The 13747-nt window shown below is 53.6% G+C and overlaps 1 protein-coding gene across 5 annotated transcripts in view; it reads right to left on the reverse strand.

Annotated features, from left to right (window-relative positions):
- PRKCA (protein kinase C alpha) overlaps window positions 1–13747 on the reverse strand; it is a 365760-nt gene that overhangs the window by 32218 nt on the left and 319795 nt on the right. For 4 of the 5 annotated variants that reach the window (XM_082371750.1, XM_082371751.1, XM_082371754.1 and 1 more), the window contains 4 exons: window positions 13021–13194; window positions 10941–11032; window positions 8949–9011; window positions 7931–8069 (listed from right to left, as the gene is read on the reverse strand). In XM_082371750.1, coding sequence (XP_082227876.1) covers window positions 7931–8069; window positions 8949–9011; window positions 10941–11032; window positions 13021–13194 — 468 coding nt within the window. The remainder of the gene's footprint in view (window positions 1–7930; window positions 8070–8948; window positions 9012–10940; window positions 11033–13020; window positions 13195–13747) is intronic. The other variant, XM_082371752.1, reaches the window with a different exon arrangement.

The following is a 13747-nucleotide window of genomic DNA, read 5'->3' on the forward strand; positions in this document are numbered from 1 at the left end:
TTTGGAGCCTTTAGGCAGGAACAGCTGCTCAAACTGGAGAAATCTAAAATTTAGATGAAGGCACAGGCTGAAACACTTACTCTCTAGCCCTCAGCAGAAAAAGCTTGCTGATCCCGGCTCCGTGACCCAGGGCAGGGGCCCCTCTTGCCTGGGTCCTCGGCGCTTTTGAGACCTGCCCCTGCAGGGGGCTGTGCTGACGATTCTCCGCTAGCCACACAGAGCTCAAAGCCAGCTGTGCAGGGGACTGCCCCCGAAGACGGCCACAGTGCCCCCCGCCCCCATCCTGTATGGCCCCTGCAGCGTGACAGCGCCACGCCTCCCACCAGGATTTAGTACTTACATCACCTCCCCTAGACGCCGGGCTGGCTGTGGACTTGCTCCGACCTGGAGAAGGTGGTGGGAATGACACAGTAATCACGTTCTAGGTGAAGCTTAAGGGGCTTCCACTTTTTGGGGGGCCTCAGTGTTGTACCCTCTTGGGAGTCACCGTGGCGAGATGCTCTGGATAAACTACTGCGTGAGGAGAAATCTCATGGAGGACAGAACACGGAGAGGAGGACCCGTGGGTCTTGGCCATGAGCCAGAAGCCCGGGGCCCCCGTGGACCACCCTCCAGGGCCCAGCAGGGCCACGGCGGCCGGCACATGCCGGGCAGAATCCCAGCGATAACGTGGCTGTGGTTTTAAGCCGTTAAGTCTCGGGTGGTTACAGAGCAGCAGCAAGTTGAAACAACTGTCACGTAACAGACGCGAATGTGTGCAGCCCTTCCCTGGGGGCGGCCAGGCTTCTTACGGGCAAGACTTCATCCTCTAAGTCGTATCCCCATTTCACAGACGTCACCCCAAGTTCTTAAAAGGGCAGAACTATAGCCAGAGCTGACTACACAACGATAAAGAAAAAGCCACCTGACATCAAACAGGAAGTCTTTCCTTCTCAGAAACGTCACGTCTGCGTGGGGCTAAGGTAGAGTCGAGCTGAATTAATCCGGAATCGAATGCGCCACCATGAGCCTCTAGTCTCTCCTCGAGCGGTTCTCAAGCTCGGCCACTGTGGCCCTGGTCACTGGTCTAGGCTGCGGTGGCAGGCGGGGGCGAGCGGGGCCCGATTCACTGCTCCGCGCCCCCTTTGGAGCCTCCTTATCTCAGCCTCCTCTGCTGAGCAGGGAGCTCTTCAAGACTGTTCACTGTGCGTCTGAACAAAATAACCACTCGTGCAGTGAAGCAACGAACTGGGAGTCAGGAACACATTTTGTGCCTGTAAGTCCTTCATCGGCTGGAATAAAAAGATCTTCCAGAATTTCAGCCTGGTGGGTCTTCACAGATGCGTGTGGCATGAGGGCCACAGGCCTGCACTTTGGGGCAGGCAGCCCAGGGTCCCGGTCCCGCCACCTGCTGTCTACGAGCCCTGCACAGGGCTCCTCTCCTCCCCACGACTCCTCTTCCTTGTCTGGGAACAGGGACAACGCCACTCACCCAAGGACTGCTGTTAGAATGAAACGAGGTAACAGGGGCAAGTGCGTGGTCCACACCGGCAATGACAGCAGGTTGGTCATCTCCGTCCAGACACCCACCCCCTCCTCCCCACGGCAAGGTGAAAAGGAATTCAGTGATCTCTCACCCATTTTTACAAGATTTAAACAAATCCCCAACTGAAGGGCCAACTCATGCAGACATGGAATTCCTGGAGTAAAGACTTATCAGGGCGTCATTGGTGCTTGGAGAACAAAGACGGGGACCTGGAAGGAGGGAGGCTCACTTGCACCCCTGGAGGGAGGTGGTCAGTCCCCGGGTAGCCCTCCTCCCCGGACCACAGCTGCTGCAGGGAGAAGCGTATCAGCCCGGGGTTCAGAGCCCAGGCCTGTCCTGCATCTGGGGCACGGGAAAAATGAACGAAATCTCTGCCCCTTGGGTTCATCATCTGGAAAACAGGGCCAATAACACCGACTTTGCAGACCCGACTGAAGGACTAAACAGACTCACGTCGATGAGGTGCCCTTGCCTGGGTCTCACACGCAGCGGGCATCCATCAAGGGGCAGCTAAGTCACCAGGAGCTGGTCATCTGTGGAGGGAGGACTGGGAGGGGGAGGGGAGGAACAGACTGGGGTTGTCTCATGGACCACAATATCCCAGAAGGGGTCAAATGCTCCAGAGAACAGGCTGAACTCATTAAAGTCTGATGCCACGAAAATCATGAGACAGATAAAGAGCTGCAGGCAGACAATCAAATATATGAGCTAATAAAACCAACATCATTCCTCGAAAAGATCTGAGAAGAGTTATATAATTTAAGGAAGAACTCCCCCCAAAACGCCTGGCCTGGGCTCTTTAAACGTTTCTTGGGGGGAACGCGGCTGCTTCCTCTTCTCTGTGACGCTGGAGTCACTGGACCGTGACCCGACGCAGAGGGAAGTTGGCCTTTGATAGAAAGCAAGTGTCTTCTGGTTTATCGCTCTCTTTCTTTAATCAAGGGCTTTCTCCGCGGCTGCCCGCCTGGGTTGGGTTGGGGTCAGTGGCTCAGAGGCGCTGATCTCAGAGCGGCCGCTGCTGCACTCACCGGCTTCTTCCCATCTCGTTTCCCCGTTTCTTCCCAGCTTGGCAGGGGCTGGTTGCCGCCTGGCTGCCGGGCTGTGCGCACCGAATGAGGTCTTTTCTCACCTGACGTCTAGACCCTCTTGTGTCCTCGGCCCCTCTCTACAGCCCTTTCCCCAGGGGCCAGGAGACGCTCCGGGGAGGTCGGTATTCTGGCCCCTCGGGTCCTGAGCTGACTTCCCTCCACCTCGGACCCTTGGGGACCCCCGGCGGTGGGTGAGGGGGGGCGCGGGGCCACACCCCTGCCCCCGCACGCTCTGTCACCTGCCATCAGCCTTGGGTTCCAGCCCCGGAGCTCCCGACCCCTCAGTGCCGGAGCCTCGGCCCATCTGCCCGGCCACGGCCACGGCCAGACACAGAGCTCGCTACGCCTGCCCCTCACCCCCCCACGCATCCCACATCCTTCCTGCCCCCGGGGTAGCGGCCCACCCGTGAACAAAAGCCAAGGGTCCTGCTGCCTGGAGCTCAGTGGGAGACAAAGAAGTAAGCACGTGAGAATGCGACGTGGTCTATCCGAGGGTGACGTGCACCGCAGAAGGGGACCAGGGACGCGGCTGGAGGTTTGCCCCCTGAACCAGGGTGGCCGGGAAAGGTGACCTCCCGGAGGTGACATTTGCGCTCAGGCTTCAAGGAGGAGAAGGAGGGAGCAGGCTGATCCCCGGGGAAGGAGGGTCCAGGTAGAGGGAAGGAGAGAAGAACTAGGCATATTTTACATAAAAATGCAGACTTCTGGCTGTCGTCACGGGCAATCCCGTGCCGGCCTTCTCGCAGGGCTAAAAGGAGAGGCCGGGACCCCCGGGACGGGTCTCCAGCTCTCCGAACGCATCCAGCCCAACACGGACGGAAGTGTGCGTGTCTGCCTGCGGGCAGCTGGTGGCGGGGGGACCCGCAGGCTTCTCCCCCTGGGGTTGTCCCGGGCTGGAGGGCTGTCTGTCGTCACCCGGGGACACGGTCTCGCTCATATCTCCAAGCTCCCCTGGGCTGCAGTGGCCCGCTCCTAACTGCTTCCAGCCCCTGACCCTCCTGGCAGGGGGTGCTTGGTGGACCCTCGGTGAGCACCTGAGGGGGAGGGGCTTAGAGCTGCTGGCTCACCCCGGCTTCTGAGAGGTCTGCCCAGGATGGGCAGCTGGACCACAATCCTGACTCGCTGCCCCAGAGACGGAAAGTTCTGGTCACGACTCAGACCCCTCGGACGTTAAAGAAGAAGTGGTCTATAACACGTCAGTGCTCGTTTCTCTCTGCTCTTTCACTCGGGGAAGTCTTCTCATCTCCCTGGAGGTGCTGTGATACGTGCACAGGATACACGGGCTTTGGGGTGGGAATGCCTCGGCTGCAAATCCCACCTTTGTCTCCTACCAAGTGGCGCAGCCTCTGCTCGTGTATCAGGCGTGACCAAGCGGAAGCTGCGTTCCGAGGGCTCGGTCTGGAACAGGCACTGCCCACACTGTGGGTGACGCCCTCTGCGTGTGGGCTACACACCCCGGCACGACCAGGCCGAGAGCGAGGGTTCCATGTGGTGCACTTTCCAAGAGCTTCGCCCCTACCGCTGCCTCGCTCTCCCAGGAAAGGGCGGGCGATACTAGTGTCCAGGCTGCCGCTCGGCTGCGGCAGAACCTGCCTTGTGACTGGATCTCGCTCGCCCGGAACAGCTGACTTTCAGATGGGGGATGAAACCCAGGTGAAGCCTCAAGGACTCTCTCGCTGGCCTCGAAGGATCCTTTCTATGTCAAAGCGAAAAGTCCCCTTCACGTCGGCTTCAGGGATTAGTTCCTGATCGGTGCCCCTTTCCCAGCGTCCATCTCGGTGCCAAACTTACGTGTTAGTGACATTTTCTGCCTTTGCTCATCTTTACCGGTTAAGGAGATGCTACAGTATCAATCCATTTCAAGGCTTTTAACGAACAGCCATAAATATTTAAGCCTCCACTTTGCCTATTTAGGAAAATGCCACCTAAGATAATTATTTTGCCTTTGCCTGACAGAAAGATTTACACAGAGGACAAGATTATTTTCACCTCTGAGCAAATTCAGAAACTTGGAACCTAGATGGTCTTTTCTCTACCCTGCAATGATTCCTTGGGTGAAATATGCCAAATTCCTTGACCCTTATGAAGAAAATGCTAGCAAAAGGCGAAACAACCAAAAGTTACTCCTGATGGAGCTCCCAAAGGAGCGCAGATTATTGTTCACTGAAAGTCAACCAGCATCTAGGTATAGATTTTGGTTCCTGTTTACGTCACCTCCTCTAGACGGGAAGCACTTCCAGGGCAAGGCCCCGTGTGCTCTCTTTCTGTGTCCCCACGATGCCACGCTTGGTACAGAAAGCATGCAGGATGCTCTCTGGACACACAAAATGCCCCGGGTTTGAGTGGCTCAGAGTGGTAGGCAGTGCGAAGGTCTGCAGGCAGCCTGAGCCTGGGGAGGCAGCTGGATTCCAGCATTTTTAGCAAACGTGGCCCCAGCCTGTTACTGACTGCCTCGGACACTCATCTGAAAGACAGGCCTGCTGGCCTGTTCCTCTACAGGGTTTGTGATGAGAATGAAGTACAGAAGGTGCCCAGCACACAACAGACACTCAATAAATGGCAGGTGCGCCTTGACTGCTTGCACAGTGGGTATAAGGAGAGGAATGGAGGCTACAGACCCTGAGGGTGTCCAGAGCCAGAACATGGGATCCAGTGTGTACTAAGAGGCCCAAAGCTGGTTTTCCATAAAGCCCTCTTTGACAGCCTGCTCCCAGCACCCTTCTCCCTGACGGATGTTCCCAGCATCCCTCTCCCTGACGGATGTTCCCAGCATCCCTCTCCCTGATGGATGTTCCCAGCATCCCTCTCTCTGATACCACGTCCTCAGGTTCTTAGCATGACATGGCCAGCCCCATACAGGTCCGATCTCCTAAATGGCAAACAACTTCTCAGTTCAAAGGGTCTTTTCCAGGCCAACCTAGTTTCTGTTGGCCCAAAAAAGTGACCAGGGAGACAGCAATGGCCAGGGTCTTCTAGGACAGGCTTCTGGAAGACTGCAAGAGGCTCAGAATCCAATGTGGCAAGTGAGTCAAGTGAACGAAGGACCAACTTGCCTTGCGACCGACAAGGCATCTCCCCTTGAGATGGGGAGATGACCCTGGATTATCTGTGTGAGCCCCATGTAATCCCAAAGGTCCTTAGGAGAGGGAGAGAGATTACAAGATGCTACGCTTCCGGCACAGAAGATGGAGGAAGGCCCACGAGCCGAGGGCTGCAGACAAGCCCCAGAGGCTGGACAAGGCACAGATTCCCCCCAGAGCTGCTGGAGGGTGTGCAGCCCCGCCGGCAGCCTGGCGCTAGCCCAGTGAGACTGCTCTGGGCTTCTGACCTCCAGAACCGTAAGATAATAAATTTGCACTGTTTTAATCCACTAAGCTGGTGGTTGTTATAGCAGCCATATGAAATCAGCACCGCGAGGAACCTTGAAAAAAAACTTCAACAAACTTCAATTATTTGGACAATTTCATCTATGTGGAACGCTGTCACTCCTGGTGATGTCAGACGGCTGAGGTGTCACTGAACACAGGAAGCTATCTGTCTGATTAGCAGGGACCTGGTCTTGATGAAGTTCAAAGCCACCTTTACCCCTCAGACTGCTGCCATTCCCTGTCACCAAGCTCTGACAGCAACTGGTGGGTGTCACACAGAGTGGGCATAGCTAATAATCACAGCCTGCTTAATACATGTCAGCCAGTAGAAGGCTTCAGAATAAATACTGCAGCAGGAGGTTGTAATTTTTTCTGTACCGTCTCTCTATCCTTCATGTTTGAAAAATATTTAAGCTCATTATATGCATGGAGATACTAAGGTGTGAGTTTGCAGGAAAAGAGGTTACGTAGGTTATGTATCAAGAGAACATCCCATCTTTGCCCACGTAATTCAGAGTTTAAGTTTCTAAGTCAATGTTCTAAGCCTATGTTCCTACACTGTCTAGGAATATAACAAGCAAAAAAAGCCTTAACAAAGGGATAAAGATTAGCTTCCCTTTTGGAATAACGGGTGTAACGAGGGTTGCCAGGTGCAAACACTGTACTAGAACCTTAGTCCTCAGAGCAACCCTACAGGGCGGACAGTATTATCCCTGACCTGCCACTGTAGAAACGGAGGCTCAGAGAGTTTGAGAAACTTGCCTGAGTTCCCACAGCCTGTAAATAATAAAGTCAGGAGTGCAGCTCACACTGGTCGGATTTCCAATTGCGTGTCTTTTTGACTACTGCTACTGCCTCGGAGATAAATGCATGAGGCGCTATGCTGAATAAATACCACAAAGCCACCGACGGCTAACACGAGAGCTCTACAAAGAGCTGAAGGTTGGCCTAACGTGGAATCCATCACCCCCTCCCTGCTGGAGCTCAGTGGGGAAGGGACGGTGCCGTCCACAGGGTGGGGCGGGGACAGAAATGTGGCTACACAGTGACCCAGGGTTCTAACCCACCCCATCACGAGCATGTAGGAAGCTTCGTAAAATAGGAAGAAAGCTGCTCAATATGTGTTACGACCAAGACCATGCAGCATGGCCACTGCTGTCAACACACAGATCTTGGAGCCACTTTGCTTAGAACCACATGGGTGTGCTCTTCCCGTGACCCACTGCAGTGTGCCGCTGAGAGCACGAATCACTGATTTTCTGACACAGGAACCAAACTTATGGTCACCAAAGGGGAAGGGGGGCATAAATTAGGAGATTGGGATTAACGTATACACACTACGGTACATAAAAGAGATAAACAACAAGGACCTACTGTATAGCACAGGGAACTATATTCAATATCTTGTAATAACACATAATGGAAAGGAAATCTGAGAATGAATCTGAATATATATATATATCGATATATACGCATTTATATAACTGAATCACTTTGTTGTACACCTGAAACTAACGCATTATAAATAAACTATACTTCAATAAAAAAATAAACCAACCATAACAAAACAAAAAATAAATCACTCTGATTTTGCTAAAGAGGCATCATCGGAACCACCTTTGACCCAGTGTTTCCATGCAGAGCCCTCTCACAAGCAAGATCCTCCCTTCTTTGCCCCACAGTGTTTCTTAAGCTGGTTTGCTGGTGACCATGTAAGAAATACGTTCTACCATGCACACATCTCACACGTACGTGTAACAAAAACAAAACTTCCGTGAACCAAGGCGTACCCTTCCTCTGTGCGGGGAGCTCTCGTGGTTTCTTTTTCTGTATTATTTATTCCCCACACATCGACTCAGTGACTCAGGGATGACTCTACATCCCACGAGGGTGCTGTGTCTGTAGCTGGAAAGCCCTGGTCTAAAAAGCCAGGCCAATCGGGGTCCTACCTCTGGGGCGATGTAATCCGGGGTCCCGCAGAAGGTCCTGGTCGTGACCCCGTCCATCATGTGCTCCTTACACATCCCGAAGTCCGCAATCTTGATATGTCCTTCCGAATCCAGCATGACGTTATCTAACTTCAGGTCTCTGCAAAGAAGCGGGTGGCATCAGCGTCCTTCCCATAATGTCACATGCTTTGCTCTGCTGCTCGTGAGACAGAAGCGCCCGTGAGTGGCTGCGTCCCAATGGCACATTAACTACAGTCGCGGGAGTGCTGGGACCGGGAATTATGACTTATTTATTTTTTCATCTCTAGAGCCCAGTGTAGTGCCTAGCATGCAGCAGGTACTTAGGAAATGCAGACTGAACAAATGACTAAATGACTGAGCTAGCGATTCCCGACCTTGGCTGTGCAGGTGAATCACCAGAGATCCCAAATGAGCAGCTCTGAGGAGACCCCAGTCACCGGTTTATTAGTGTCCCACCCGGAGGGATCAGACACACAGCCAGGTGTGCAAATCACAGGCTCAGAACCACCTCGCTGGGTCACCCGCGTCCCTTCCATTCTGCCCCGTGCCGTATGGTCTTCTAATTACTCTCTGCTGAATACTGGAGAACATTCTCCCTTCATTGTAACCAACAGCGGGAGGAACCGAATTCAACAGTTGTCCCCTTCCCCTCCCAGCTCCCCGTGTTCCTCTGCTGAGCATGGCTAACAGACATGCAGCTTTCACTGGCCCCTCACCTCTGTGCCAAGTCAAAGGCAGAGGAAGGAGCTGGCAGGGAAAAGAAAAGCATGTTTTCTTGCGGAAGCAGAAATGAGATAAACGATCTTCTGAGGTCCAGAAACCAGAAGGTGGTTTGGATTTGCCCGGAGGCTGCGGAAAGAATGGTGGTCCCCGCAGGTCTCCGTGACCCAGGGCATGGTGGTGGGTGTAAGACCCCATCACAGAACTCACACCCACAGAGCCCAGAGGTCCAGCAAAGCCTCCACAGTGCTGCGGCCAGCAGGGCTTCGATACACACCTATAAATGATCCCTCTTTTATGAAGAAAGAACAACCCGATGGAAATCTCTGCTGCGTAGAACCTGCAAAAGAAAAAATCTGTCAGGTGTCTGGCTTGCTTTCTTTGGCCTCCTGGATACTTTTTACCCTCAAGACCGGGCATCGAAATGGCAAAAGAATGGAAGACCCTGGACCAGCAGAGATCAGCACTGCCCTACATGTGTCGTCAACCCTCTGCACCTGATGCACCCTTTTATTTTTTCATTTTTACAATATTCTTACAATTTTTAAAAATTATTTATTTATTTATTTATTGGCTGCAAGGCACGTGGGATCTTAGTTCCCCGACCAGGGATCGAACCTGTGCCCCCTTCATTGGAAGTGCAGAGTCTTAACCACTGGACTGCCAGGGAAGCCCCCTGATGTACCCTTTTAAATAATTCATAATAAAAAGCAGTTACTGCCTTCGCTTCAAAATTGTTCATGGGTCAATATCTGAAACTCCGAATAAGTGCTGAAGGAGGTTTTAAAATTTGCACAGCGTTTAGGAGCTCTTGACGTCTAAGAAGACACAAGATGCTGCCTGTGTAAACATCATACCCAGGAGGCTTCAAATAAGCACACGTGTTTACACAAGCAGAGAAACAACACCAAACTCTCAACAGGGGGGCACCTCTGAGGGCTGGCAGGAGAGGGAGGGAGCGGAGGAGGGAGAAGAGACGGGGTCACAGGCGACTTTCATATGATTCTTTCATGCTTTTCTATATTTTTAAAGTGAAAAACTTTCCAGCAACACAAATACAAGGGAATGGTACTAAACGGGACGGCCTGTTAGCTCATGATGGAAGGCGGCTCTTCTGCTCTTTGCTCTGTACAGCTCTGTGTTGTCAGGCTTCCTTCTGTAACCTGTGCATTTTAATGCTTTGTAACTAACAACACGAGAGACAGGGCCACCCGCCCCTCCGGTTTTGAGCGTTCACCCAAGAATGCCCTGTTCTGTCTCCAGTGAGTCTTCCCCAGACCGGCTCACCCCACACGGGCCGGAAGTGCTCCAGGTTTATCTTTCAGACTGAACATCAGCCGGAACCCGATTAACGTCTGCCCACTCGATTCATCAGGGCACCTGCGCACTGGGCATCCTCACTCCGGGGGCAAAAGAGCTGTGTGTTTAGATTTGCTTCTGTGAGCTTCCCGTGACTTCCTGGCCCCTGGAAAATGGGGTGATTCTTCAGGTCTCAAAGCCTCGCCTCTAGATGGATGATTCTCTGTCTTTCCCTGGAGCCCACCTCTCTCTCCGGGGCTGCCGATTCCTGCATCCCACCGAGACCTTCTACGTGGTCCCCTGCGACCTCCTCCTCCTGGATGGCTGCCCCTCCCCAGTCTACGAAGGGGCATCACCTGGGGAGGCTTCAGGGGCATCATCTGGGGAGGCTTCAGGGGCATCACCTGGGGAGGCTTCAGGGGCATCACCTGGACAGGCTTCTCCCTCCTCACCCCAGGCACCCAGTTCTGGTTTTCTTCCTCCAGAAAGTCTCTCCACACACTGGCTAGTCTTAGGCTCCAGCCTCTGTCCTCCACACAGACTGTCACCTGCCCCGCCTCCGCCGGCCATCCTTCCATCTCCTCTTGGCCAGGGCCCCGTGGAAACGTCACCTGATGCTGTCAGGCCCCCCCGAGGCCCCTTCCAGGCTCTCTTGTTCCCCAGCCAGGCCCTCTGCTTGGCCCATCACCCAGAGCCCCTGGATTTGTTCAATGAATGAGTGAATGGCTCAATCGACAAGGGTGGAATGGGGCGACAGGGCACCTATACACCTGCGTCTCCAACTTGCCGGAAGTAGAAGAAACTGCTCCGGGGGAGACGTTCAGGTGGACCCTGTCAACCAACCTGCCCCCGGGACAGTAGCAGTGCTTCACCCCAAACCGGGCAGAGCCCCACTTCCAGATCCCCCAGCAGAGGTTCCCGGGTGGGAGGGCTGCGCGGTCTACGTTCGGGGACTTTACAAACTACTCACACTGCTTGCGGCTCCTTAAATTTTCCCACTTGCTGGATGTGGTACATGAGGTCCCCGCCATTGACGTATTCCATGACGAAGTACAGCCGATCCTGAGGACCAAGGTTGACAGGTGAGCAGGTTGACAGCAGCAGGGTGGCGGCCTCCACTCTCCCAACTGTGTTCTGCTGTCTCACTAGTAAAATGTGGGCCGCACTGGCGGGTTTGCCCAGTAGAGCCGGTCATGGTTTTCTCCCCCAAATAAAGAATAAGTAATAAGCCCTATTGCGCGAGGGCCTGGGGACGTATAGAGTCACGACGTAACCCTGAAACGACGGGTTATGTCAACCTGTCTGCTCCCTGGCTACGTGCTGCCACTCCCGATCATAGGCATGGCCTCAAACCTTCTTCCCTCTTCTCCTACACACAGAATACGCTTCTAAGTTGGGGACGGCGTGAAGAATCCATATGGGCCAATTATTTCATTTTAACCAGTGTTCTGGTTTGCGATGTCTAGGAGGCATGCCACAGTAATGTACAGTAATGTGTTTACCCAGATGCTCCTGAGAGCAAACCTCATGGGTGAGGCTGGGCTTGTGAATTACAGATGCCCAATGATGTTTACTGTGAGGGATGGGACTGTACGTGGAGAGCTTAATCCAATGTTCTCTTTATGCCCAAATGGTGTTTTTGATTTTCTCTGTCACTGACATGCTAAGTGTTGGCCCCATGAAGCGCATACATCATAGAACTAAGTAAATCTGCATATTTATGAGGACAATATGCTGGGACAGATGGGGAGACTGAGTGGGTGTAAGAGGAAGTAACAGCACAGCACAAGGTAAAAGCTGACCTCTGCTCTCTTCCAGAAAACACCACCATTTCACAGAGGTTATTACACATTAAAGTAGTGCACAGGGAGAAAGAAAAATGATGGAGCTGCTGCTGACAGCCAGGGAAACGGCTCCGGGAGCTTCAATCTCTCGCTTTCCTGCTACAAACTTTAATTTCAATTTTATCTCTCTGCTTTGTAGCTTTCCAGAGCTTGATCAGTGTAACCAGGGTTACGGGATCTGGGCTGGGTTTCTTTCTCCTCTTTGCATATTGCTAACTTCCCGCCTTGGTGCTACCTAGGAGCTGCTGCTGGGAGCAGGGGGCCGGCCGGCTGCCGGCAGTAGGCTGACCCACGGTGGCCGGGGCCCGACCCTGCAGCCCCACTGTCCGCCCGAGGCTCCAGGGTGCTGCTCTGCTAGTAGCCACGACGGCTACTGAGCACTGAGCCACGTCTGCAGGAGGACAGCCGCGGAGGTGTGGAGGGCCCGTCTTTGGGATGGCCTCACTGTGGTGCCATCTACATGTTTGTATTTCTTGTAGGTTACTCACAAGCAGCACGCGAGGGTCCATAATCGGCTGACTAGCGCTTTGGAAATTATTTTGTCCTCTCTTTAGTTAACCTATATGGCAGGGCTCAGCAAATGTTTTCTGTAGAGGGCCAGACAGTGAATATTTTAGGCTCTGTGTGTGTCTTGTAACTACTCAGCTCTGCCTTTGTAGCATGAAAGCGGTAGATGCTGGGTAAGTGAAGGGACAGGGCTGTGTCCCAAGAAGACTATTTATGGACCTTGAAATCAGAATTGCATCTAATGTTCGCACGTTACAAAACCGTACTTTGTTTAAACCTTTCTCAGAGCTCACAGGCCATACAAAGCAGGCCAGGCTGCCACCCACTGCCATGCGCGTTCAAGAACACACTCTGTCACGACAGTGGGTCTCCTGATGCTCTGACAGCTGGACCGGGGGTCTTAACAAGCCAGGACTGTGAGTTACTGTTTTGTGTCTCCAAGTCTCAACATATTGCCTGGTGTGTGTTAAGGAAACCTTTGCTCTAGGCATTCACGGAACTAAACGGAATTAACGCTAAGTCTCTAAGTAGGGCACATCACACGGGGGAGTGCCTCGAATCTACCAGTGGTACCCAGGCCGTTCGGCAGAGGAGGGTGGGGGGCTGAGAGGTCCCCACGTTTTGTCTCTTCCCAGGCGGAAGGCTGGCTCGGACTCCGAGGACCCCGTGTGGTTGGGGGCAGCCCGCGAGGGTCCATACCACCGTCTGGAAGCAGGAGTGCAGCTGCGTCAGGAACGGGGGCTTGTCCATCAGGGCCAGCACCCGCTTCTCCACCATGGTGCACTCCACGTCGTCATCCTGGATCACCACGTCCTTCTTCAGGATCTTGATGGCGTACAGCTCCTCGGTCCCCTTCCTGTCTGCAAGCATCACCTGCGGGCAGACCGAGGGCGACCTCAACGCTCCAGGCCCACGGCCGGCACGGGGGCGGGGAGCCGGGTCGGGCGGCCGTTCAGGCCGTTCGTGCCCATTCGTCAATATTAATAAAGCTCCACCTCATGTGCCGGGTTTGAAATACTGCGCATCGCCGCACATGGAATTCCTCAGGCTGCCCAGTTTCTAAGCTGCCAGGGTTTACGCTCCGTGTGGGCTGCTGCCACACGAGGGCGCCACTGCAGCCGCCGAAGGGGTACTCAGCGTTCTCTGCAGGAGTCTCGCATCAGGCACGTATTACAGAGGCATCCTCCGAGCAGAAACGGGACTGACCTCTGTACGCTTCTCACAAGTCAGGAGCCCAGTCCAGAACAAAGGGGGCAGGATCAAACTCAGTTCCTGGATCTATCATGAGATGTGGGGCCAGAGAAGCAAACGTAGGCACACAGGCCGACCACTGAAGAAACCCAGTTCAGCATCTGTTAATGATCACGTTTGCTTACCGCAAGTCAACATTTACTTTTTAGTTGTGAAAACTACTCAGCCAACATTC

This window comes from Balaenoptera borealis (genome assembly GCF_965194805.1).
Source record: "Balaenoptera borealis genome assembly, chromosome: 20".
Taxonomy (NCBI): Eukaryota; Metazoa; Chordata; class Mammalia; order Artiodactyla; family Balaenopteridae; genus Balaenoptera; species Balaenoptera borealis.